Source organism: Microcaecilia unicolor, chromosome 1, assembly GCF_901765095.1.
Source record: "Microcaecilia unicolor chromosome 1, aMicUni1.1, whole genome shotgun sequence".
Classification (NCBI taxonomy): Eukaryota; Metazoa; Chordata; class Amphibia; order Gymnophiona; family Siphonopidae; genus Microcaecilia; species Microcaecilia unicolor.
This window is the reverse complement of record NC_044031.1, coordinates 758,493,254-758,520,907: the sequence shown is the minus strand read 5'-3', so window position 1 is coordinate 758,520,907 and position 27,654 is coordinate 758,493,254. Positions and strand designations below refer to the sequence as shown.

General features: G+C 47.7%; 1 protein-coding gene across 1 annotated transcript; it reads left to right on the top strand.

The window, feature by feature from the left end:
- The first annotated feature begins 79 nt into the window (after positions 1–79).
- Positions 80–27,565, top strand: LINS1 (lines homolog 1). Its single transcript, XM_030189742.1, has 6 exons — positions 80–755; positions 847–936; positions 4,544–4,682; positions 19,049–19,651; positions 22,575–22,743; positions 25,735–27,565. Exons 1-6 carry the CDS (start codon positions 387–389, stop codon positions 26,615–26,617), a joined length of 2,253 nt encoding a protein of 750 aa, XP_030045602.1. The 5' UTR covers positions 80–386; the 3' UTR covers positions 26,618–27,565.
- Positions 27,566–27,654: the final 89 nt, after the last annotated feature.

Below are 27,654 nucleotides of genomic sequence, written 5' to 3'. Positions count from 1 at the left end.
TTTGGATTGAGCTCATTCGCAGAACGAAGACTACAATGCCCAGGGTGCTTTGCGATTTGCACAAGCCCGGCTGAAGACAGTTGCGGTGTCTCAGGAGAGCTGCTGCTGGGATTCGTTAAGGGTCCGGTTCACCTGTTTTCAGCTTCCGGCACTCCAGCGCGGTTTGCAGCTCTCCTCGGCGGGTGATGCTGCTTGAGAAAAGGGTGCAAATGCGTTTTATTCTGTAAAATGCCCGGAAGGAGCAAAAGACGACACCCGAGCGTTTTCCTACATTTCGAGAGCAGCGAAGTGGAACCAGAAGAATTCCATGTGTGACACAGCTCGTGCCCCCTGTCTTGTCTATTGCACGCGTATCTCACATTTCCCCACCTATTTGCAGGTTCAAAATGGTAACTGAAAAGAAGGAAAAGAGCTGTTCGAAAGAGATGGTCGTTTTGCATCAGATCCACAGAAGCGTCCTGGCTGGAGCTGTCCTTACTACGGACAGCCGGGAATGTGCAGCGGTGCTCAGCTCTCAGATTGCACCAGCCGCGTTTCGTCAGCGGAGCAAGAGCAGAGCAGAGGATGCAGCTGCCCGCAGGACGATGCAGAGCCAAGAGAAAGACAGTCCAAGGGAAACGGCGCTGCTTCAGCTGTCTCTGATCAAGACGATGGTGGCCAAAACGCTGTGTCTGGAAACCAGCCAGTGCATCAGACGAAAGTGCACAGAGATCGTTGGGATTCTGCTCGAGCAGACGCGGATTGACTCGAAAATAGTAAGATGTGGGCTACTGGCTTTAACTTGGTGAAGCGTTTCAGGAAACTGACCACCTATATTCAGGCGCTGTACTGTTATTTTATTTGTAGGTATCCTTGTTAGGGTGTCCCGACAGACTAATGGCTCACCTAGCCTCCAAATGCATGGCTAAGCTGGTGCTTTTTCAACTGAAAGAAGAGGTAAGTGGACAGAATGGCATCCAGCCCTCTGCACACACTTTGAACGATACCACTTCACCCTGGAGAAGGGTACAGGATGGAGATGAGAGCGGGTAGCGCGAAAACACCTCGAATATTGTGGTCGCCACAGCTCAAAGAAGATATAGTGGAATTAGAAAAGGTGCAGAGAAGGGCCACGGAAATGATAAAGGGGATGGGACGACTTCCCTATGAGGAAAGGCGAAACCGGCTAGGGCTCTTCAGCTTGGAGAAAAGGCGGCTGAGGGGAGATATGATAGAGGTCTATAAAATAATGAGTGGAGTTGAATGGGTAGGTGTGAAGCGTCTGTTCACGCTTTCCAAAAATACTAGGACCAGGGGGGCATGCGATGAAGCTACAATGTAGTAAATTTAAAACGAATCGGAGAAAAGTTTTCTTCACTCAAGGTGTAATTAAACTCTGGAATTCATTGCCAGAGAATGTGGTAAAGGTGGTTAGCTTAGCGGAGTTTTGAAAAGGTTTGGACGGCTTCCTAAAGGAAAAGTCCATAAACCGTTATTTAATGGACTTGGGGAAATGCACTATTTCTGGGATAAGCAGTATAAAATGTTTTGTACTTTTTGGGGATCTTGCCAGGTATTTGTGACCTGGATTGGCCGCTGTTGGAAACAGGATGCTGGGCTTCATGGACCTTTGGTCTGTCCCAGTGTGGCAATACTTATGTATGTACTTATGTAACACTAGTAAAAAAAGGCCCGTTTCTGGAACGTATGAAACGGGCGCTAGCAAGGTTTCCCTGGGAGTGTGTATGTTTGAGAGAGAGAGCCAGAGTGAATGTGCAGGTGTGTGACAGAGTGAGACTGTCTGTGTTACAGTGTGTGTGTGAGAATGACAGTGTGTGACAGGGCCCTCACCCCGTTCCCTCCCCTCCTTTTCCTCCTCCTTCCCACACTTTGGGTTCCTTAAGGCTTTCAAAAGTCTATGTACCCCCGTGGCCCTAACGCCCAGTATCCGGATACCCCACCGCTTTCCTCCTCACCCCTCCCCCAAGATGTAATACTTTCACGTCCTTCATTTTTTTTTTAAAGTGTCCTATCTACCCTGTGTCCTAATGGCCAGCATTCAGATTGTTTTCCTTTCCCAAATGTTCATGTCTTTCAGTCATTCACAACTCCCCCCCCCCCCCCCCCTTCTCCAGTTTAACACTTCTGGTTCCTTCAGTCTTTTAAAACTCTCCTACGTACCCCTGTGTGCTAATGGCCAGCATTGAGATTGAAAGACATGCAAATTTGGGACACGAAAACAGTCATTCACAACTCCCCCCCCCCCCCCCCCCCTTCTCCAGTTTAACACTTTCGTTTCCTTCAGTCTTTTAAAACTCTCCTATCTACCTGTGTCCTAATGGCCAGCATTCAGATTGTTTTCCTTTCCCAAATGATCATGTCTTCCAGTCCTTCAGAACTCCCCCCTCCCCCCATTTAACACTTTCGGTTCCTTCAGTCTTTTAAAACTCTCCTATCAACCCTGTGTCCTAATGGCCAGCACTCAGATTGTTTTGCTTTGCCAAATTGTCTGTCACTGATGTCACTGAGGTCAGTGGGTGCCTGTCTAGCAGACCACTTCCGGCAGGCACGGTCCCAAGCACATCCTGTTGGAGGTGAGAATTATTATATAGGATTTCCCAAGATTTTAAGGAAATTGTAATCTTTTACTGAACCAGACAAAATAAATTAAAATATATATACATTATAAATTATAAGCCCCCTGACCCAGAGGGCTTATAATTTAAGCTGCTACCCGAGGTAGTGGGGGGATGAAATTTCATTGGAAAAAACTGGGATTTGAACCCTGACTTCACTGTGTCCAAGAATAAATCACTAGCTCTAATAGCATTACAGAAAAAGTATCTTGGTTTTTTAAAATTATTATTATACTAGTAAAAATGGCCCGTTTCTGGCGGCGATGAAATGGGCGCTAGCGGGCAGGGGATTCCTTTCCCCTCCCCTTACGCGTGTCTCCCTGGTGGTCTAGAGGTACCTGTTCGGTGGGGGCAGGAAAGAAAGAGCCCCCTCTTTCCTGCCCGTAGCGGTGGTGGTAGCATCCTTGCTACATCGTGTGGGAGTCCGGCTCTCGGCGTTTCAAAATGGCCGCCGAGAGTTGAAGTCTCGCGATGCAGCTTGAACTCTCGGCGGCCATTTTGAAACGCCGAGAGCCGGACTCCCACACGATGTAGCAAGGATGCTACCACCACCGCTAGGGACAGGAAAGAGGGGGCTCTTTCTTTCCTGCCCCCACCGAACAGGTACCTCTAGACCACCAGGGAGACAGGCGGAAGGGGAGGGGAGGTGACAGGGGGGGAGGGACGTTGCTGAGGGTGAGTGTGGTACCGTGAGCGGGGCGGTAACTTCTAAGGGGCGGGGCTATGTGGGGAAAGGGGCCGGGTTGATGTGGACGTCCTGGGCGGCTGGGATTTTTTGGAAGGGGAGGAGTAGCCTACTGCTCCCCGTGCGTTAATTAGCCTTGTTTTCGTGTTGCGCCCTCGACGTCATCACGTGTGACGCGAGGGCGGGGCATGAAGATGTTGTGTGGCTTCACCACCATGAAACCACGAACCGGTGTGTGAGTGACGTCAGTGTCCTCAGAACGTTGAGGCTGCGTTTTATTATAGTAGATCAGCACTGAGAGGCAGGGAGTCGGGAATCGGGTTCTCTGTCTAAAGTACATACCTTTGGGGTCCTTTTGCAAAAGTGTGGTAAGCCTACCACAGGCTTGCCACATGGCAGTTTCACCTCTATCATCAGGCTTCTGGAGGAGCCTGGCAGTAATTCTGACCCCCACCGTGCGCCATTCCCAGCACTAGAACATTTTTGTATTTTCTAGCGCTGGGGATCTGCCTGTCAGTGTCGCACAGCAAGTGTTCCTTAAACAAACCAAAAAAAACAACTTTTACCGGCTGCCGTAAAAGGGGGCCTCAGCACGCGGCAAACCCACACACCGCTACCGCATGGAAAAAGGAGCCCTTTGTGTAGCATTTTATATAGTGTTGCAAAATTATTTCAATAAGACCAACCCCAGGCTACTCCCTCACCCCAGAGCCACATAGGTCTCTTCTTAAGATATCTTCTGCGTATAAGTTGGAAAACTAATCTCTATATATAAAAGGCACCACCAACGTTCTAAATGAAGCCTCCAGCCGGAAGTGTGAAGCGGTGTAGATATCCGGTTTCCCCATGAGTGTCTACCCCGCCCTCGCTCTCTCTGTAACACAGCTCCTGAGTCCTGACAAATATAAACAGTGAAGGAAAACACAGCAGGAATCCAGTATAATTACCAAACACTGCTCTCCGAAACTGGGAGGGGGGAGACTCTCACTCTTTCTCTGTCACACACACACCCGCACATTCACTCTCTCTCAAACGTGCACACTGATAAAAACCTTGCTAGCGCCCATTTCATTTGCATCAGAAACGGGCCTTTTTTACTAGTGTATAATAACATCTGTTGTCTGACCCAGGATACTTTAGCAGTTGTGCATTTTTAGTCAATCTTGAATACATTTTTAATTTTTAAGTTCAACTGTGTCCTGTTTTTTCTGTCTAATCTGTTTTTGGGGTTTTTTTTTTAAAGAGTAAAGTCAATGAGGTTTGGCTGTGTGCTTGCCTGGAGATATTTTCACACCCTGCAAAAGATCCGTCAGCGGAGTATTTGGGCTGTTTATTGGATGTCCTAAAAAGCATTTTCAGGGACAGAAGCCTGCACATGGCAGGTAGGATACCTTAGAGTTCTTATTCCTGACTTTCCCTATTTAATGCTGTACTTCACCGGGGGAGGGGTCTCTTATTAAAGTTTGGCACACGCTATCTGCCACAGGAACCATGTTATTCCTGTGGGCCCTTTTGCAGATAATGTATACTAATCTTTAGTAAAAGACCCCCCCCCCCCCCCCAATGCATTAGCTAGAACCGTCTGTTTCATATTTCTTCATTACTCAGGAAGAAGCAAAATAATTTAGCAATGTAGACACATGGGGGTGCTTCAGGCTGCAACTCAGACTACAGTTGTTTGGGTTGTGTGAGGTGATCCAAGAAAACATGCCTGTGTTTGACCATCAATGTAACATTTTGGTAGTCTAGAGGTTACAGATGTTCTCTTAGGCATTTGTGACTGGCATCATGATTGTTGCAATTGTCTGAGTAAATGGAACCAATATTTCAGCCAACGTGTAATTAAACTCTGGAATTCGTTGCCAGAGAATATAGTAAAAGCAGTTAGCTTAGCAAGGTTTAAAAAAGGTTTGGCTGGCTTCCTAAAGGAAAAGTCCATAGACCACTTTTAAAATGGTCTATGGAGCATTTTAAAATCCAGCAACTCAAAGAAACCCAAACTTGTTATGAACTATATATAACCTCCCTCTCTATGTTCCCCTAATGTGTCTGTACATATCTATTTCATTTAAAATAACATCACTCTATATTTGTTTCTTCACCAGAGGAGGCTTTCGCCCCACGGCGCTATGTAAGCCACATTCAGCCTGCAAATAGGTGGGAAAATGTAGGATACAAATGTAACAAATAAATAAAATGGACTTGGGGAAAATCCACTGCTTATTTCTAGGATAAGCAACATAAAATGTATTGTACTGTTTTGGGATCTTGCCAGGTATTTGTGACCTGGATTGGCCATTGTTGTAAACAGGATACTGGGCTTGATGGACCTTTGGTCTGTCCCAGTGTGGCAATACTTATGTACTTATGTGCTTGGGATTCTGAATGGAACCTTGCTACTCTTTGGGGTTCCACATGGAATGTTGCTACACTTTGAAATTCTGCATGGAATCTTGTTAGTCTTTAGAATTCTAGAATCTTGCTATTCTTTGGAGTTCTACGTGGAATGTTGCTACTATTGGGTACTTGTGACCTGGATTGGCCACTTTTGGAAACAGGATGCTGGGCTTGATGGACCTTTGGTCTTTCCCAGTATGGCAACACTTATGTACTTACTAGTAAAAAAGGCCCGTTTCTGACACAAATGAAACGGGCGCTAGCAAGGTTTTCCTTGGAGTGTGTATGTTTGGGAGAGTGTATGTGAGAGTGACTGTTTGAGAGTCAGAGTGAAAGTGTGAGTGTGTGAGAGAGAGAGTGAGTCTGGGTGTGAGTGTGTTTGTGAGAGAGTGTGTGTGTGAGAATGAGAGTGTGTGCAAGTGTGTATGTGAGACACAGTGTGAGAGAGAGTGTGTGTATGAGACCAAGCGAGTGTGTGAGTGACTGTGTGGCACATAGAGAGTGAATGTGATACAGTGTGAGACAGAGTGTGTGAGAGTGAGAGTCAGAAAGACATTGTATATGAGAGAGAGAGTGTGAGCCGTGCCCTCCCAATCCATGGCCATCTGTCCCCTGCCCCCTCCATTCATCCTTTTCCAGCAATTCCCCTCTCTCCCTGAGCCCTACCCTCCCATCCATCCATGCCCATCTGTCCCCTGCCCCCTCCATTCATCCTTTTCCAGCAATTCCCCTCTCTCCCTGAGCCCTGCCCTCCCAATCCATGGCCATCCATGTTTCTCTGTCACCTGCCCCCTCCATTCATTCCTATCCAGCATTTCCCCTCTCTGCCTGAGGCCTGCCCTGCAATCCATATCCATCCATGCCCATCTGTCCCCTCCATTCATCGCTATCCAGCAATTCCCCTCTCCCTGAGTCCTGCTCTTCCAATCCATGCCCATCCATGCTCCTCTGTCTCCTGGCCCCTCCATTTTTCCCTATCCAGCATTTCCCCTCTCTGCCTGAGGCCTGCCCTGCAATCCATATCCATCCATGCCCATCTGTCCCCTCCATTCATCCCTATCCAGCAATTCCCCTCTCCCTGAGTCCTGCCCTTCCAATCCATGCCCATCCATGCTCCTCTGTCACCTGGCCCCTCCATTTTTCCCTATCCAGCATTTCCCCTCTCTGCCTGAGGCCTGCCCTGCAATCCATATCCATCCATGCCCATCTGTCCCTTCCATTCATCCCTATCCAGCAATTCCCCTCTCCCTGAGTCCTGCCCTTCCAATCTATGCCCATCCATGCTCCTGTCACCTGGCCCCTCCATTTTTCCCTATCCAGCATTTCCCCTCTCTGCCTGAGGCCTGTCCTGCAATCCATATCCATCCATGCCCATCTGTTCCCTCCATTCATCCCTATCCAGCAATTTCCCTCTCCCTGAGTCCTGCCCTTCCAATCCATGCTCATCTGTCACCTGGCCCCTCCATTTTTCCCTATCCAGCAATTGCCCTCTCTACCTGAGGCCTGCCCTGCAATCCATATCCATCCATGCCCATCTGTCCCCTCTATTCATCCCTTTCCAGCAAATTCCCTCTCTCCCTTAGTCCTGCCCTCCCAATCCATGCCCATCCATGCTCCTCTGTCCCCTGCCCCCTCCATTCATCCATTTCCAGTAATTCCCCTCTCTCCCTGAGCCCTGCCCTCCCAATCCATGCCCATCCATGCTCCTCTGTCACCTGTCCCCTCCATTCATCCCTATCCAGCAATTCCCCTCTCTCCCTGAGGCCTGCCCTGCAATCCATATCCATCCATGGCCATGTGTCTCCTCCATTCATCCCTATCCAGCAATTCCCCTCTCTCCCTGAGCCCTGCCCTCCCAATCCATGCCCATCCATGCTCCTCTGTCCCCTGCCCCCTCCATTCATCCCTTTCCAGCAATTTCCCTCTCTCCCTGAGCCCTGCCCTCCCAATCCATGCCCATCCATGTTCCTCTGTCACCTGCCCCCTGCATTCATCCCTATCCAGCAATTCCCCTCTCCCTGAGCCCTGCCCTCCCAATCCATGCCCATCCATGCTCCTCTGTCCCCTGCCGCCTCCATTCATCCTTTTCCAGCAAGTCCCCTCTCTCCCTTCCATGACCCCCCCCCCTCGCATCCATGCTCCTCTCTCTCCCATGTCCCAGCCTGGCCCGCCCTCTTCTCCCCCCCCCCCTTCGCATCCATGCATCCCCCCCCTTCGCATCCATGCCCCCCCGTTCGCATCCATGCATCCTTTTTTTTTTTTCTTCTTCGTTTTAACTTTACCTCCGTGGCGGTTCGTGCAGCGAAGCGTCAGGGAAGGAGGCGGCGCTCCCGACGTCTAGCTTTTCCCTTCGCTGTGTTCGAAGGCTAGACGTCGGAAGCGCCGCCTCCTTCCCTGACGCTTCGCTTCCGGATTTGTTTGGTTTGAGGCGAGGGCGGGGCAGAGACGGCTGGCTGGCTTGAAGGCTTCACACCACGAATCCACGAACCCTTCAGCCTGGGAGTGACGTCAGATGGCTTCAAGGCTTCAAGGCTTCACGGCTTCACAGAACGTTGTCCTCAGAACGTTGAGGGTGCGTTTTATTATATTAGATGTGCTTGGGATTCTTGGAATCTTGCTACTCTTTGGGGTTCCACATGGAATGTTGCTACACTTTGAAATTCTGCATGGAATCTTGTTAGTCTTTAGAATTCTAGAATCTTGCTATTCTTTGGGGTTCTACGTGGAATGTTGCTACTATTGGGTACTTGTGACCTGGATTGGCCACTGTTGTAAACAGGATGCTGGGCTTGATGAACCTTTGGTCTTTCCCAGTATAGCAATACTATGTACTTAAGTAGCCATCATGCTGTGGTTTTCTTCAGGGTAAGACATCAAATTCCACTTAAGACCTGGACAACTGCAACAATCTGAGAAACAGAGAGTTAACGTTAAACAGAGTGTGAGCTGATATCCATTCTTTCTCAATTCAGGATTAGCCCCTTGAATAGAGGTTATGTTGGCCCATTGGGGGCCCTAAGAAGGGGGGGAAGGGGTGTATGGGTCAACTAATATTAGTCTGAGGCCTAGTTCTGGCTCTGCTCTTGACATTCGGTACATTTCATTCATTTGAGCTGTAAGTACATTGTGATGTTGAGAAGCTGTTTCACGAGGTGTGCACTGCTGCGAGATAGACCTCAGAGCCTCATGAAACAGAATGGGTCTTGTGATTAGCTGCTGTCTATTAGGGTGCACTTGGTTTATTAGCACCCCTGAAATTGATTTTTATGCACTAAGGGTTCATTTTATGATTAGCAGCGTGCTGAATGTGAAAAAGCCCATTCAATTGCCACAGGCGCCTTCACATTCAGCGCATGCTAATCAGTAGCGCTGCCTCGTAAAAGGAGCCCTAAATCTTTTAACACATATAAAGTCAATTTGTGCTCATTAGAACATGGTTTCTTTCATATATTTGGGTTAAAGAAAACAAAACAAGAAAAAGCCCCCAAATTGGGGGAAAAGGCTAAAAATCCACATTCTTATTGGTTTTGTTTTGTTACATAAAGCCATGAAAATGAGCTTGGTTGCACCATTTTATGGAGCTGTTGAGAGTGGGGGGGGGGGGGGGGGGGGATGGAATCCCCACCATGAGCCCTCATTCACAACTAGCAACTTGGAGGGCTTTACCCCTAAGTTAAATCCCCCCTTCCCCATCCTAGTTACCTCTAGGCCACTTACTGCTTTTTCCAGAACCCTACACTCGGTTGTTGCACCATGTTTGACTCTCTGATATAATGAAGATAGAAACACGACGGCAGATAAAGGCCATATGACCCATCCAGTCTGCCCATCCTCTGTAACCCCTAATTCTTCCTGTTCCTAAGCGATCCCACATGCTTATCCCATGCCTTTTAAAATTCTGAAACAGTCCTCGACTCCACCACCTCCACCGGGAGGCCATTCCACACCTCCACCACCCTTTCTGTGAAATAATACTCCCTTAGGTTATTCCTAAGCCTATTCCCATTATGACATCACAATATGAGCTCTGGTTACCAGAGACTGAAACTCTTCACACTAAGGGGGGAAAGTAAGCCAAGGATAGGACAATTGAGCCATTGTGACATCACTGATTAGGTTGGCTCTTAGGCATTGGTGGAATAGAAACATAGAAACATGACGGCAGATAAAGGCCATATGACCCATCCAGTCTGCCTATCCTCTGTAACCCCTAATTCTTCCTGTTCCTAAGCGATCCCACATGCTTATCCCATGCCTTTTTAAATTCTGGAACAGTCCTCGACTCCACCACCTCCACCGGGAGGCCATTCCAAGCCTCCACCACCCTTTCTGTGAAATAATACTTCCTTAGGTTATTCCTAAGCCTATTCCCATTATGACATCACAATATGAGCTCTGGTTACCTATGCTTGGAACAACCTTCCTGAACCCTTACGCCAAGCCCCCTCCCTGCCCATCTTCAAGTCTTTGCTTAAAGCCCACCTCTTCAATGCTGCGTTCGGCACCTAACCCTTACCGTTCAGTGAATCCAGACTGCCCCAATTTGACTGCCCCGATCGGACCGACCGTTCACTTGTCTATTAGATTGTAAGCTCTTTGAGCAGGGACTGTCTCTCTTTGTTAAATTGTACAGCGCTGCGTAACCCTAGTAGCGCTCTAGAAATGTTAAGTAGTAGTAGTAGTAGTAGTTACCAGAGACTGAAACTCTTCACACTAAGGGGGGAAAGTAAGCCAAGAATAGGACAATTGAGCCATTGTGACATCACTAATGAGGTTGGCTCAGGCATTGGTGGAATGAGGCATTATGACATCACAATATCAGCTCTGGTTAACAGAGACTGAAACACACTAAGGGGGGAAAGTAAGCCAAGAATAGGACAATTGAGCCATTGTGACATCACTGATGAGGTTGGCTCTTAGGCATTGGTGGAATAGAAACATAGAAACATGACGGCAGATAAGGCCATATGACCCATCCAGTCTGCTCATCCTGTGTAACCCCTAATTCTTCCTGTTCCTAAGCGATCCCACATGCTTATCCCATGCCTTTTAAAATTCTGGAACAGTCCTCGACTCCACCACCTCCACCGAGAGGCCATTCTACGCCTCCACCACCCTTTCTGTGAAACAATACTGCCTTAGTTTACTCCTAAGCCTATTCCCTCTTAACTTTGTCGTATGCCCCCTCATTCCAGAGCTCTCCTTCATCTGAAAAAGGCTCTCTTCCTGAACATAAATGCCCTTTTCTATCATGTCTCCTCTCTCCCTCCTCTCTTCCGTGGTTGTAACAATCGGCAGCCATTACTGAAGTAATTATATTTAGTAATGTAAGGCACAGCTCATATCACAGTGTATGAGCTGAGTGCAATTCTATAAATTTCAGTAGCTCCAAGGGTTCAGAAACATGTTTTGTGGCATTTTGGAAGAGGTGTTGCTGTTGCATCGTGATTGATTCTCTGTAGCGTTTTATTTATTTATTTAAAATATTTATAGGTCACTCTCTCCTTCCGTTCTAGGCAGGTTACAAAATTAACACACACATACTATAGTGAACAGGTATAAAACGGCATTAAAAAAAACGTACATAAAAATATCTCTAAATAGATTGTTTTTCCAGACTGTGTGTTTTATAAAATTAGGACTGAAGTACCTAAACAAATGTTGCCCAGATTGTGTTATTGAGCCAACAGATCGTAATTCAAAAAGTAGTGCGTTCCATAATTGAGCACCTTCAACTTAATCTCTTCATAAAGGCGGTTCATAAATCCCAGTCAATAAATCAAATACAATTTAAAAATTGTCAAGCGGTAACTTCAAGTAGCGTCTTGTCAATAGAGTTTAGGGAATGAGTTGGATGATAGATACTAAGAGATGTAGCGAGTGCCTAAGGAGCCTCATTATTCAGTGTTTTATGCGTTAGGCTCAACACTTTAAATTTTATTTGCCATTGTATGGGGACCCAGTGAGGATCTTTTAGTACAGGACTAATATGGTCATTCTGCGCAACCTGCAGTGTATAAAACGTAATTTGGCATCCCCAGCTCCAGTCAGTCTGGGAAACGGAGAATGCAAGCCAGGAATCGAACCCCTGTCTCCCCAGCTTTGTTTTGTGTGATGTCTTTCATCCAGTAGTATCTAGACTGCAGGACAGCCACATAAGAATGCATACAAGAAGTAAAATCCACTCCTTTGGTAAAGTATGTCTGGGTTTAGAAAAAGGTTTGGAAAAGTTCATAATCTGCTATTGAAATAGACATGGGGAAGCCAATGTTTGCCTTGGGATTGATGATTTGGAATGTTGCTACTCTTTGAGATTCTGCCCAGGTAATTATGACCTTGATTGGCCACTGTTGTAAACAGGATACTGGGTGACATGGACCATTGGTCTGACCCAGTATGGCTATTCTTATGTTCTTAGTACAGCAAAATCCTGTGTTTCCTTGTCATCAAGCAGATGAAGCCATTACGTATGGGTTGTGTCCATCAACCAGCAGGGGGAGATAGAGAGCACTCAACTTTTCACAGTGCCTCATGGCCAGCTAGCTCCACTGCCTCTTCAGTATTCTCTATCTCCCCAGCAGGGTGGCTGCAGCTTCTTCGAGCTCCATCAAAAATCTGCCTGGGGTGGCTTCTGGCTTGCCAGTTGTTAGCCGGGGTGTTAGAGGCTATAGCAGCTTCACTTTGAACGCGCATAGGTCAGCCCTTTCCCTGCCTTACCCATGCCCCCGTGGATGTGGACATATTAGCTTGCTTTACCTGTCCTTTCCCACTCAGTGGATGCAGGCACATTGGTTCGCCTTTCCCTGCCTTTCCCACATATCTGAGCCTCCGGAGTGTTTTTATTTACCTCTTTTGCCTCTGCTTTCCTCACAGCATTAAAAAAAAGTTGTGTCGCGCTTTAGCGCAGCGATCTTGGAAAAGAGGTTTTTTTCTTGAGATTCTTCTGCAGGACCGGAGCTGTGATACTCGGTCTAGTGAGGTAAGAGTGTTTTCTGACTCCTCCGGGGTGGGCCCGCGATCGGGGACGTTTTTGGTGCGAACCGCCATTTTTGAATTTACCGCTGTTTTCGGCGATGGCTGCGGAGACTGTTAAGCACTGTTCTAAATGTGGCAAGCGCAAATCAGCAGCGGGGCTCTGTAATTTGTGCTGTACAGACGGTAGAGCTGGCCCGAGCATGGCGAGCGGCGATCTTTCCCGCTCTGAGTTGGCAGCGGACGCCATTTTGGATTTTCCACATGGCGCGGCCTCCGTTGCGACGGAGAGCCATGAATCCGGGGGGGGGGGGGTCCTCTGAGTGTGGCTTATAATAGAGCTGATAGCCCTGGGCAGGATCCGGGCGGTCAGGGAGCAATTTTCTCCCCTGATTTTGTTTTAATGCTGCATAAGGCATACATGCTTAAAAGAGCTCTTCCACAGGGATCTTCGGACCCTCTGCCTGCCCCCCCCCCCCCCCCCCCCCCCCCCCCCTCCGGTGGATCCTGGCCTTTTGGAGTTGGCTTTGCCTGCTCGAGCCTTTCCTTTGCATGACTCCATCCAAGAGCTTATTTCGGCTCAATGGGCTGACCCCGAGGGACCTTTGAAGGTTGCCAGGGCTATGGGGCATTTGGCTCGCTTTGCAATGCCTAAAGTGGATGCCCTGGTCACGGCTGTGACAAAGAGAACTACCCTCCCTGTTGAAGGAGGTGTTGCCCTGAAGGATATTCAAGACCACAGGCTTGATTCAGCTCTGAAGCGGTCCTTTGATTTGGCAGGTCTCACTGTTCTGGCGTCTGCATGCAGTTGTTATGCTGCTAGAGCTTGCCTGGCTTGGTTACAGCAGGCAGTGGAACAGCCCGGTGATGGAGCGGAGACCTTATCTGAAGTGGCTCCGCGAATGGAGTCGACCTTGTCCTTTTTGGCTGACGCCCTTTATGATATGGTCAGAGCTTCGGCTAAACAAATGGCTGTAGCAGTGGTGGGTCGCCGCACTCTTTGGCTACGACATTGGGCGGCGGACATGGCCTCTAAGTAAAGGTTGGTGAAGTTGCCCTTTCAAGGCCTTCTCCTGTTTGGTGAGGAGCTGGAAAACATTGTTAAAGGCCTGGGGGATTCCAAACCTCAGCGCTTGCCCGAAGATAGGCCGAAGCCTTCCTCTAAGGGTCAGGCGGTCCGCTCCTCTTACAGACCTCGCTTCCGTGAAGCTAGAAGGTACCGCCCGGGGCGTGCTGCTGGGTTCACTTCGCGTGCCCGCTTTCAGCAGAGAAACTCCTTTCGCTTGGACAAACGTTCCGCAGCTGCCGGTTCAAGGTCTGGAGTTCAGGGGCGACGCTCTCAATGATGGTGTGCCGGCCCCCTCCTCGTTTCCTGTCTTCGGAGGAAGACTTTCCCTCTTTTTTGAGGAGTGGGCCAAAATCTCCGCAGATCAGTGGGTCTTGGACCTGATCAGAGACGGATATCGAATAGAATTCGATGCCCCGGTGAGAGACGTGTTTGTGGAGTCCCGATGCAGTTCTGCCGCCAAACGGGCGGCGGTAGAGAAGACTTTGCACAGTCTGTGCCAGATAGGGGCTGTGACCCCGGTGCCTCCCGCCGAACAAGGTCTTGGCCGCTACTCCATTTACTTTGTGGTGCCACGAAAAGGCGGGTCTTTTCGCCCGATCCTGGACTTAAAAGAGCTAAACAAGTCCTTAAGAGTGCGGCATTTTCACATGGAAACCCTGCGCTCCGTTATTGCGGCGGTACAGCCAGGAGAGTTTCTCACGTCTCTGGACCTGAAAGAAGCTTACTTGCACATGCCAATTTGGCCCCCGCACCAGAAGTTTCTGCAGTTTGCGGTGTTGGGAAAGCATTTCCAGTTTCGGGCCTTGCCTTTTGGCCTTGCCACAGCTCCCCGAACCTTCTCCAAGGTAATGGTGGTAGTAGCTGCCTTTCTCAGGCGAGAGGGTATCCGGGTTCACCCGTACCTAGACGACTGGCTCATCAGAGCAGACTCAGAAAAAGAGAGTCATCTAGCTACAGCCAGAGTGGTTTCAGTCCTTCAATCTCTGTGCTGGGTCGTCAATATGGCCAAAAGTTACCTGACCCCCTCGCAATCTCTAGAATATTTGGGGGCCAGGTTCGACACAGCCTCGGGCTATGTGTTTCTTCCCGAGCAAAGGCGGTGTAAGCTTCAGAATCAGGTCCGTCTGCTCCTGAGGATGCCCCGCCCGCGAGCTTGGGACATTGTCCAGCTGTTGGGATCGATGACGGCCACCTTGGAAGTGGTGCCATGAGCGAGAGCGCACCTGAGACCTCTACAGTATTCTCTACTTCAACGATGGTCTCCAGTATCTCAGGATTATCAGTGCAGACTTTCTTGGCTCCCTGCGGCCCGCCTCAGTATGGAGTGGTGGCTCTCGGACAGCATGTTGCGGCGGGGAATGCCGCTGGCGCTCCCCGATTGGTGCCTATTGGTGACAGATGCCAACCTGAAGGGCTGGGGCGCACATTGCCAGGGGAAGCATGCCCAGGGTTTATGGACACCCGAGGAGTCGGAGTGGTCTATCAACCGCCTGGAGTTGAAAGCGGTGTTTCTGGCTCTTCTGGCCTTTCAAGTGACCCTGGAAGGATTGGCTGTCCGAGTGATGTCGGACAACACGACAGCAGTGGCCTACATAAATCGACAAGGTGGCACTCAGTGCAGAGCTCTAGCCGCGCAGGCCGAACAAATTTGCCACTGGGCCGAGCTGCATCTATAGTCCCTGTCAGCAGCTCACATTGCAGGTCAGAGCAACGTGCAGGCCGACTATCTAAGCAGGCATCAGATCGATCCAGCGGAGTGGGAACTAGCAGATGATGTATTCCTGCAGATATGTGCCAAATGGGGCAAGCCAGTGATGGATCTTATGGCGACCAGTTCCAATGCCAAAGTCCCGTGCTTCTTCAGCAGACGGAGGGATCCTCGCTCTGCCGGGTTGGATGCCTTGGCTCAACCCTGGCCCCTGGGCTTGCTGTATGTCTTCTCTCCGTGGCCTTTGATAGGGCAAGTGCTCCTGCAGATTCGGCTGCATCCAGGAGAAGTGGTGCTCATCGCCCCGGATTGGCCCAGGAGGCCTTGGTATGCGGACCTCCGACAGATGCTGTTGGAGGCTCCCTTTCCGTTACCTCTGGTTCCGCACCTGTTGTCACAGGGTCCGGTGGCCATGGAGGACGCCTGCCGCTTTGGTCTTATGAAATGGCGATTGAGAGGGCGCAATTGAGAGATAAAGGCTACTCAAATAAGGTAATTTCCACTCTCCTGCAGGCCCGTATGCGCTCCACTTCTGTGGCTTATGCCAGGATTTGGCGCCAGTTTGAAGTCTGGTGTGTTTCAAGAGTGCTTTCTCCGTTGCGGGCTCCTGTCTCGCCGATTCTGGACTTTTTGCAGGATGGTGTACACAAAGGCTTGGCCTATAATTCCCTGCAGGTGCAAGTGGCAGCATTGGCCTCCGTGCGTGGCAAGGTTGAAGGCGTGTCTTTAGCTGCTCATCCAGATGTGGCACGGTTTCTTAGAGGGGTGCTTCGGCTCCATCCTCCCGTGCGGGCACCTTGTCCAGCTTGGAACCTGGGGTTAGTATTGAAGGCCCTTGAGGGGGCTCCCTTTGAACCGCTTCGGCGTGCTTCAGAGAAAGATTTGACACTGAAGGCCGTCTTTTTAGTGGCCATTACCTCGGCGAGACGGGTGTCAGAGCTCCAGGCGCTGTCCTGTAGAGACCCTTTTCTGCAATTCTCAGAGTCAGGGGTCACGGTTCGGACCGTGCCTTCCTTCATGCCTAAGGTGGTTTCAGCGTTTCACCTAAACCAGCCTGTTTTTCTTCCCTCCTTTGTTGAGGAGGAGTTTCCAGATTCATTTGGGCAGTTGCACCTTTTGGATGTGCGCAGGACTCTGTTGCAGTATCTGCGAATTACAAATTCTTTCAGGACCTCTGATCATCTTTTTGTGCTGTTTGCAGGTCCTCGCAGAGGGTCTTCAGCGTCTAAAGCCACTATTGCCCGTTGACTCAAAGAAGCTATCTTTTCAGCATATCTGCTGTCTGGCCGGTCTCCGCCTGAAGCCTTTAAGGCACATTCCACAAGAGCGATTTCCTCTTCCTGGGCGGAAACTGGAACACTATCTCTTCATGAGATTTACAGTGCTGCAACATGGGCTTCTAAGCTCTCTTTCACCCGACATTACAGGCTGGATGTGGCTGCCAGGAGGGATGCGCGTTTTGGAGCACAGGTGCCAGCGCGTGGTGTGGCTTGTTCCCACCCTATTTAGGGATTGCTTTGTTACATCCCATACGTAATGGCTTCATCTGCTTGATGACAAGGAAGGGAAAATTAGGTTCTTACCATGATAATTTTCTTTCCTTTAGTCATAGCAGATGAAGCCATGAGCCCTCCCTGTATGATTGTCTGTATTGCAGTGATTCTGATTTTAGGTTCTGTTCTTGTTTCCTGAAGTTATATTCCTTCCTTGGGGAGTCAGAAAACAGTCTTCAGGATTCTTGTTACAGTTATAGGAGGATGAGTTCATTCCCTCCAGTTCATATTTTGGGAGGATGAGTTTATTCCCTCCAGGAGGATGCAAGTATTCCCTCCGTTTATACAAAGTGGAGGACGAGTTTATTCCCTCCAGGAGGATGAGTTCATTCCCTCCTTTTTTGAGTTTATGCCCTTGTTAAGGGGCCATCGTTCGCTGTGAGGAAAGTTCATGTTATTCCCATTGCGGTTTGCCATACTGCTTTGGAAGCTTCAAATACTTTTTGAGGGGGTAAGCAAACATGTGGACAATGGGGAGCCGGTTGATATTGTATATCTGGATTTTCAGAAGGCGTTTGACAAAGTGCCGCACGAAAGACTCCTGAAGAAATTGCAGAGTCATGGAATCGGAGGTAGGGTATTATTATGGATTAAGAACTGGTTGAAAGATAGGAAGCAGAGAGTAGGATTGCGTGGCCAGTATTCTCAGTGGAGGAGGGTAGTTAGTGGGGTCCCGCAGGGGTCTGTGCTGGGTCCGTTGCTTTTTAATGTATTTATAAATGACCTAGAGATGGGAATAACTAGTGAGGTAATTAAATTCGCCGATGACACAAAATTATTCAGGGTCGTCAAGTCGCAGGAGGAATGTGAACGATTACAGGAGGACCTTGCGAGACTGGGAGAATGGGCGTGCAAGTGGCAGATGAAGTTCAATGTTGACAAGTGCAAAGTGATGCATGTGGGTAAGAGGAACCTGAATTATAGCTACGTCTTGCAAGGTTCCGCGTTAGGAGTTACGGATCAAGAAAGGGATCTGGGTGTCGTCGTCGATGATACGCTGAAACCTTCTGCTCAGTGTGCTGCTGCGGCTAGGAAAGCAAATAGAATGTTGGGTGTTATTAGGAAGGGTATGGAGTCCAGGTGTGCGGATGTTATAATGCCGTTGTATCGCTCCATGGTGCGACCGCACCTGGAGTATTGTGTTCAGTACTGGTCTCCGTATCTCAAAAAAGATATAGTAGAATTGGAAAAGGTACAGCGAAGGGCGACGAAAATGATAGTGGGGATGGGACGACTTTCCTATGAAGAGAGGCTGAGAAGGCTAGGGCTTTTCAGGTTGGAGAAGAGACGGCTGAGGGGAGATATGATAGAAGTGTATAAAATAATGAGTGGAATGGATCGGGTGGATGTGAAGCGACTGTTCACGCTATCCAAAAATACTAGGACTAGAGGGCATGAGTTGAAGCTACAGTGTGGTAAATTTAAAACGAATCGGAGAAAATTTTTCTTCACCCAACGTGTAATTAGACTCTGGAATTCGTTGCCGGAGAACGTGGTACGGGCGGTTAGCTTGACGGAGTTTAAAAAGGGGTTAGATAGATTCCTAAAGGACAAGTCCATAGACCGCTATTAAATGGACTTGGAAAAATTCCGCATTTTTAGGTATAACTTGTCTGGAATGTTTTTACGTTTGGGGAGCGTGCCAGGTGCCCTTGACCTGGATTGGCCACTGTCGGTGACAGGATGCTGGGCTAGATGGACCTTTGGTCTTTCCCAGTATGGCACTACTTATGTACTTATGTACTTATGTACTGAAGAGGCAGTGGAGCTAGCTGGCTATGAGGCACTGTGAAAAATTGAGTGCTCTCTATCTCCCCCTGCTGGTTGATGGACACAACCCATACGTAATGGCTTCATCTGCTATGACTAAAGGAAAGAAAATTATCATGGTAAGAACCTAATTTTCCCTTTAAAATCAACATGTGGTCAGTTAATAATGTGGGTTTTCAGATCTTAGTGGTGGATCGAAGTCCATCAGTATGTTAATGTGCCTGTATCCTTCTCGGTTCTCATTTTCTTTCTATTGATTCCATCCTTTCCATGTTTCAGAAAGTCTGCCAAAGCTTCTAGACCCCTTGGATGCCACGTTGGAAAGCCTGTACGACTTTCTTTTGTCTCCGTCTTCCAGTCACAGCTGCCAGAGCGGTTCCTGGGACTCCGCAGTGGTGAATAACTTGTCTGCTTTTGTAGATTTGCTTGAAGTGCTTGTAGCTCTCAGAGGCAGTCTGCAACCGTGTTATAGATGCCAGAGGAGTGTCTTCCTGAAGACTTCTCACGTTCTGCAGTCGGTCAGCACTTCTGTCCCTTATTTCATCAAGAAGAAACTTGTGCTGTTGCTTAAAAAGTGCCTCCTCTCTAAAACAGGAGAAGACCTCCTGCCTGCACCGTTGCCCCTCCAGGCTTTGCGGGATTTGTATTCGGAGGGAGACATGCTCGCTCTGGCTCAGGCTGTCCTGCAGGCTGTGAATTCCAGCTGGTTGCAGCAGATCTGTGTTGAAAGGCAAAACAGTTACTTTGGAGGCACAACCACGATCTTAGAAATGGATGCTCGTGCCAGCCCTGACATTGGGATCCTCCGAGCACTGAGTCTGGCTTTGCTTAAAGCTTTGGAGATTCAGCTCCAACGTTCAGCATTGGAAGCTGGGGTTAAAGGTAAGGTTTTGTTTTGGGGGCCATTAAAGGGACAGTTAATAGATTGGGCAAGCAAACGGAAGAACAGTAACCCTTGCAGTAACGTAAACAGATGAAACACAGCAAGGGTGACAAAAGAAGGAGCAGTAGACAATGTCTAAAAACAGTAGGCTTTATTGTAACATCCAAAACTCGACACGAGTCGTGTTTCGACCTAAAAAGGCCTTCTTCAGGAGTCTTCAAATGGGATGTGTGATGATGCTTAACTGGCCTTAGTGAGATATATGCAGTAACTAATGCTTTACTGCTTTCAAATAGTAGAACAAACACTTGGACCAGCTTGGAAAAGACAGCTGAGGGGAGATATGATAGAGGTCTGTAAAATAATGAGTGGAGTGGAACGGGTAGACGTGAACCGTTTGTTTATTCTTTCGAAAAATACTAGGACTAGGGGGCATGTGATGAAGCTACAAAGTAGTAAATTTAATACGAATCGGAGAAAACGTTTCTTCACTCAACATGTAATTAACCTCTGGAATTCGTTACCAGAGAATGTGGTAAATTCGGTTAGCTTAGCAGGGTTTAAAAAGGGACTGGACAGCTTCTTAAAGGAAAATTCCATAGACCATCATTATTAAATTGACTTGGGAAAATCCACTGCTTATTTCTGGGATAAGCATCATAAAATGTATTGAGCTTTTCTGGGATCTTGCCAGGTATTTGTGACCTGGATTGGCCACTGTTGGAAACAGGATACTGGGCTTGATGGACCTTTGGTATGTCCCAGTGTGGCAATACTTATGTACTTATGACCCTTCAGAGTGCAAATTAGAAACCACCTACATCTCACTAAGGCTAGCTAAGCATCATCACACATCCATTTGAAGACTTAACACGACTCATGTTGAGTCTTGGATGTTACAATAAAGACATTGTCTACTGATCCTTCTTTTGTCACCCTCGCTGTGTTTCATCTGTTAATAGATTAGTACATACTATCTAAAGAGGATGCTAACCTGAGCTTTCAGGTTCACAGGCCCGGCCCAACCCTACCCTCTCCTCTCATGTGGGCTTCCTGTTAGACTGGAAACCTCTGCAGAGCACTGAGATGTGTGAGCACATACTGACACATGGGGTCTGGTTTTGTCTTCATGCTTTGGAGAAGTGGGGGGGGGGGAGGGGAGCTGTGATATTTTGTTTTCATCATCCTCCGGGGTCATGTGAGATTGAATGTTAAAATGGGTCATGTTGGACAAACATCTGGGAAGTGCTGGCCTGGACATAAGACTGTAGTGTATCTTAGGCCAATTCTTACCTCATTCCCGTAAAGTTTTCTCCAGGCCCAGCAATTTAATTAAATAGCAAAGCTTATTGTCTGCCCTTTCAATCAAAGATCATTCAAAAGTATGTAAGAAACACACCATAAGACAAAAAAACATTAAAACAATAAAAAATACTGAGGATTTAAAAAATAAGATTAAAAAATCCAGTCCACCTGCTTAATCCGTGCAGTGTCAGATCTTTTTCACTGTGGGTCACCAGCCGTTTTAATTCTGTAGACTGGGGCTCATGGGCTTTTTATTACATCTGCTCTTTCCTGGGCCCTGCTGATCACTTCATATAAGTACATAAGTAGTGCCACACTGGGAAAAGACCAAGGGTCCATCGAGCCCAGCATCCTGTCCACGACAGCGACCGATCCAGGCCAAGGGCACCTGGCAAGCTTCCCAAACGTACAAACATTCTATACATGTTATTCCTGGAATTGTGGATTTTTCCCAAGTCCATCTAGTAGTGGTTTATGGACTTGTTCTTTAGGAAACCGTCTAACCCCTTTTTAAACTCTGCTAAGCTAACCGCCTTCACCACGGCAACAAATTCCAGAGTTTAATTAAGCGTTGGGTGAAGAAAAATTTTCTCCGATTTTGTTTTAAATTTACTACACTGTAGTTTCATCGCATGCCCCCTAGTCCTAGTATTTTTGGAAAGCGTGAACAGACGCTTCACATCCACCTGTTCCTCTCCACTCATTATTTTACAGACCTCTATCATATCTCCCCTCTATAAACCCTTGCGGGGCCTTGCATGGTGTCTCGAAGGGCTGCATGCTGGTCTCAAGCAGCTTGGACCCCACCCCCCTCATCCCTCTTTCTAAAGTTATTTAACAGTCTAACCTTCTGGTCTTGAGCTTTTTCCAAATGCAAAATACCACTGGGTTATAAATTGCCCTGTATGCACTGCAGCAGGATAAGGTATTAAAACTGTGAAATCAAACAACAGTTGTTTTTAGGATGATAAAGAGCCCCCACAATGCTGCTTAGCAGAGGATGGAGACACAGTTAGTTTGCTGAATTCAGGTTTTGCTGGTGATGGAGGTGCAGATCTAATTTCAGACCTGTAAAGCTACGCAAAGTTTTCAATGCTGGTACTTAAAATCTGTATAACTTTAAAAGCGTAAGTTACACATTTAAACAGTGTCCATGTTCAAAAATATTGTGCATGCTTAAAAGTGCACATGCAGCATGGAAAATTAAGCCCAAGCTTTCCTTTTAAACCCAAATTCCCAACAAATTTGGAAAGTGTTATGGTAACCTTGGGAGATTGCACAAATCTGCCTTTGTTTTGAAAATCTGTACTTTCAGTGGATTCGTTTCCTGTGCTTCCTAAGCCAGATGACATTGTAATGCCTTCTCTGGCCACATGGTGGTAGCGCTTCTACGAAGGATGCTAGGCAAGACACACACAGACTGCACAGCAATCCTCTGCCAAACATTTCACAAACAAGATAATTCCGTGTCCTAAGGGACAGGCACAGTCAGTCCAAGTTTTACCGAGTTACATCTCGTAGAGCAGCACAATTATAGGTCCCTAGATGAAACCAGAACATATGATGCCCTTATCTAGTATAAAGAAAAAGTCACTCTCCTGGCATTTTGCTTTCCAGCTGACTTGCAGAATTTCATGTCCAGGCTGATGACGTTCCTCCAGAGCTACCTTCAGAGGCCGCGGCTCGAGCATGCCTGCGAGTGGATCTCTTTAATCTTTATTGAACAGGATGATGACATGCTTGAGGCAGTGAAAACTCTGCTGGCGCTATATTTAGAGTGTGAGAGGTTGGTATATTTCATCGAGGCCTCTTCCGAATACCAGGAAACCTATTTTAAGCCATACAGTCTGGCATGCAAAGTCAAATCATGCTAGTATCCTGCAGCATGGGATGTTTTCTGGAGGCTTTATTCTAATTGTTAAACCATCCTCTCTCAGTTTCAGAATAGAAAATTCAAATGAAGGCATTCACTCTCTCTCCCCCCCTTCCCCTCCAGATAAACATGCTTTTGAGCCAGGCAGTCGAATCTCTCTGTTCGTGCCAAGCACTGACATGACAACAGTCAAGATATGAAGCTTTTTCCACATAAATTGTGTTTTGTATGGGGAAAATGGTTCTTCTAAACTGCATACAGGTATAGTGGGCTAGTGGTTAGGGTGGTGGACTTTGGTCCTGGGGAACTGAGGAACTGAGTTTGATTCCCGGCACAGGCAGCTCCTTGTGACTCTGGGCAAGTCACTTAACCCTCCATTGCCCCATGTAAGCCGCATTGAGCCTGCCATGAGTGGGAAAGCGCAGGGTACAAATGTAACAAAAATAAAATAGATACTATTGGAGATTCTACATGGAATGTTGCTACTATTGGAGATTCTACATGGAATGTTGCTACTATTGGAGATTCTACATGGAATGTTGCTATTCCACTAGCAACATTCCATGTAGAAGGCTGCGCAGGCTTCTGTTTCTGTGAGTCTGACATCCTGCACGCATGTGCAGGACGTCAGACTCGCAGAAGCCTGCGCGGCCACATTGGTGATCTGCAAGGGCCGACTTCTACATGGAATGTTGCTAGTGGAATATCCATGTAGAATCTCAAATAGTAGCAACAGTGGAGGAGTGGCCTAGTGGTTAGGGTGGTGGACTTTGGTCCTGAGGAACTGAGTTCGAGTTCAATTCTCACTTCAGGCACAGGCAGCTGCTTGTGACTCTGGGCAAGTCACTTAACCCTCCATTGCTCCAGGTAAGCCGCATTGAGCCTGCCATGAGTGGGAAAGCGCGGGGTACAAATGTAACAAAAATAAAATGATACTATTGGAGATTCTACATGGAATGTTGCTACTATTGGAGATTCTACATGGAATGTTGCTATTCCATGTAGAAGCCTGCGCGGCCACATTGGTGATCTGCAAGGGCCGACTTCTACATGGAATGTTGCTAGTGGAATAGCAACATTCCATGTAGAATCTCAAATAGTAGCAACAGTGGAGGAGTGGCCTAATGGTTAGGGTGGTGGACATTGGTCCTGAGGAACTGAGTTTGATTCCCACTTCAGGCACAAAGAGCTCCTTGTGACTCTGGGCAGGTTACTTAACCCTCCATTGCCCCATGTAAGCCGCATTGAGCCTGCCATGAGTGGGAAAGCGCAGGGTACAAATGTAACAAAAAAAAAAATGTGACCTCGGACACAGTCTGGACAGAGCTGAGGTGGCGTTACTACTACTACTACTACTTAATTCTATAGCGCTACTAGACATAAGCAGTACTTTTTCTGTCCTCTGTGGGCTCACAATCTATAGTGTTTTTTTGTACCTGGGGCAACGGAGAGAGTTATGTGACTTGTCAGGGTCACAGGGAGCTGCAGTAGGAACTGAATCCAGTTCCCCAGGCCATGTATAAAACCCTCATCTGCGCACACACTTCTTTTGAAGGAAGTGGAAATTTGTTTACATTTAGACATGTCGCCTGGGCACTGCTGTTATAAATCTGCCTAATTGTACAAATTTGCATGCAAACGTATAGAATAGTTGTTCGAAGCATAACTTGGTTTAATAATTAGCACATAATTAGCATTAACAGTAATTATTGGCACTAATTAGCAGTTACATGGGTAACTGTTCTTGGGCAAGATTTTTGCAAATTGTGCACGCAAAATCCATAGCGTGGATGTGGAAGGGGGGGCATGGGTGGGTCTGGGGGTTCTAGAATACCTTCAGTTACATGTTTGAACCTTTCAGCTAGTGTAAATGCTTGTGTCTAATTGATGCCTGAATTTAGATAACCTTTTGAGAATTACTCTATGTTTTAGCAAAGAGCTAGCAGAACACCGGAGAATGCTTTGAAAGGGAAATGGGGCTTGATATAGCGCCTGTGGGTTTTGCAACTACATTAAAAGTGGTTTACATAGTATATACAGGTACTTATTTGTACCTGGGGCAATGGAGGGATAAGTGACTTGCCCAGAGTCACAAGGAGCTGCAGTGGGAATTGAACTCAGTTCCCCAGGATTAGGGTTACCATGTGGCTCCAGAAAAAGGAGGATGGATTGAGGCAGCCGGGTTTTACTTTCATTGCTTTCTATTGAAAGCAATGGAAGTAAAACCCGGCTGGCTCAATTACTTCCATTGAAAGCAATGGAAGTAAAACCCGGCTGGCTCAATCCGTCCTCCTTTTTCTGGAGCCATGGTAACCCTACCCAGGATCAAAGTCCACTGCACTAACCACTAGGCTACTCCTCCACTAGCAACATTCCATCTAGAATCTCCAATAATAGCAACATTCTCCAGCGTGGCCGCGTTGCTGATCTGCAGGGGCAGTCTTCTACATGGAATGTTGCGAATAGCAACATTCCATGTAGAATCTCAAACAGGCTGGGATTCCGGAATGTTGCTATTCTTTGGGGTTATACATGGAATGTTGCTACTCTTTTGAGATTGTGAATGGAATCTTGTTAATGGGACTTGATAAACTGCTTTTCTGAGGTTTTTTTCAACTACATTCAAAGCGGTTTACATATATTCAGGTACTTATTTTGTACCTGGGGCAATGGAGGGATTAAGTGACTTGCCCAGAGTCACAAGGAGCTGCAGTGGGAATTGCACTGCACTAACCACTAGGCTACTCCTCCGCTCTACCACTGGTGACAAATAAGAGTTTGGCCATTAGTGGAAAGCACCATTTCTTGTTCCATAGACTGAGGAGGACACGAATTTCTCTCCTTGTTTACAGCTGAACCCTACTGTTGGATTTAATGAGTGTTGGAACTTTAATTCTTTTGCAGGTTCTGCGATAAACCGCCTCCCGTCATGCACCTCGGTGAAGACGACACCTCAGCTGCCGCCGTGACCCACGAGAGCGGCTACAACCCACACTGCCTCTTTCTGTTCTTCTTAAGCAGCATCATGTTTGATTCCACAGTCCTGCTCGACTTCCTGATCTCCTCCGAGACCTGCTTTCTGGAATATTTTGTCAGATACCTAAAGCTTCTTAAAGGACACTGGCCGCATTTCTGTCACATCTGCAAACATTTTTATACCGGTGTCATCAAGGAACCTTTATCTGTTTGTGAGGCTAGAGCTTCAAAGCCAGAGAGCAGCAGCGGTGGGACAAGCAGTTCCTTCCCTGAGACAGATGTGGCCACTCCGCTGTCTTTAACACCTGCCCAAAAACCTCTTGTAACTGTTAGGAAGCAAAAGGGCATGCAATCTGTCAAACCCAGTCAGTCTGACACCTCCTCACTGGGGGCGCTTCAAAGCCTTGTGGATTATGACAGCTCTGAGGAGTCTGAAGTGGAAATGCTAGAAAGAGAGTGTGAACCAAACATTAAGCAGAGTTATGCAAGGCATTCCAAGATAAGGAAGGCTGGCAGCAGGGATGAGGGGAAAGAGGTGGACAGACCTGTGCTGGGAACAACCATTTTTAGGCCAAAAGCTTGTCCTGTCCCATCGTTTCAGCAGAAACCCTGTGATGATGGAACCTCGTCGGAGGAGTTGTTGTTCAGATCTGTGCAATGCCTGGACGAGTTGCAAAGGGCAGTTTCTAGGTTACACCGGAGAAACCTCTTTCCGTACAATCCCTCTGCGCTGCTGAAGCTGCTGGTGCACATCCACTCTCTTGCCAGGGAGGCGGAGAGTGCTGTGAAAGGCACAGAGCTGACATACTGACATTTTCATCAGCTACATGTAACGGAGATCACTCGCATTGTGTTGAGAAAAGGTTTATGACCCCCCCCCCCCCCCCACACACACACACACAGGATACTAAATTTATACTCCAAAATATGAGGGTTTGGATGAAAAAGATAAGCCCACTGAATAAATAACTTGGACAAAATGAATATATTTTGATTTATTTATTCAACAAAAAGTTTCAACAGTGAAAAAGTATTGAACCTTTCATTGAGTAACCGGCAGCAATAGCTTCAACCAAAAGTTTGATCAGTTTCTCACCTGTAAAGTCCTTTAGTCCATTCTTCCATACAGAAATGCTTCAGCTGTGTTCTGGAATATTCTGGACCTTTCAGGCCATAACTAACTTTTCTTTTCTGACTGCAATTTCTCCGTTTCACAGTGCTGGTTTTTTTTTTTTTTTTGCTGACACTGCTGTACAGGAGGCTCTGCCAGCTCAGATAAGACTTTTGCTGCTTGGGCACCCCCCACATTAATGCCCCTGTAGCTAATGGCCTGTACTCGGAACAACGGTCAGAGTGAACACAATGGTAATGACAAAGTGTAAGGTGGGGGGGGGAGGTGTAAGGAGACTGTATGCTTGACACTCTTTATGATTGGTGTGTGGTGCTGGAGGTGGGATAGCAATATACCCTATATGTTGCCCCCCCAGGCTGTTACCAGTGGGATACGCTGTACTGATGAGTTAGACCCTGTGTCCTTGTCAGAAGCATATCTCACAGGAAACATATATATCAAACATATAAACGGCAAGTGACCGTACTCACTTGCAAATGAGCAGTACAGACTTCCCTCTCTGTCCCGCCCTCGCATCAAGACGTCATGATGTCAGAGGGCGGAACAGAGAGGGAAACGGAACGGAGTCAAATTGTCGGACGCCGCCATTGCCGCCTGGAAAGGAACATCGCATGAAACAACCTCCACCCTCCCCCCCATCCCCGCCCCCCTCCGTATCGGGCCCCCTGCACTGACCTGACAGCGCCTCTCACATCTGTGTGGAAGCGCTGCAGGCA

Coding starts and splice junctions, on each gene's coding strand:
- LINS1 (XM_030189742.1), top strand. CDS start 387: ATGGTAACTGAAAAGAAGGAAAAGAGCTGTTCGAAAGAGATGGTCGTT. Junction 756..846: donor CGCGGATTGACTCGAAAATA/GTAAGATGTGGG, acceptor TTTTATTTGTAG/GTATCCTTGTTAGGGTGTCC. Junction 22,744..25,734: donor CTATATTTAGAGTGTGAGAG/GTTGGTATATTT, acceptor ATTCTTTTGCAG/GTTCTGCGATAAACCGCCTC.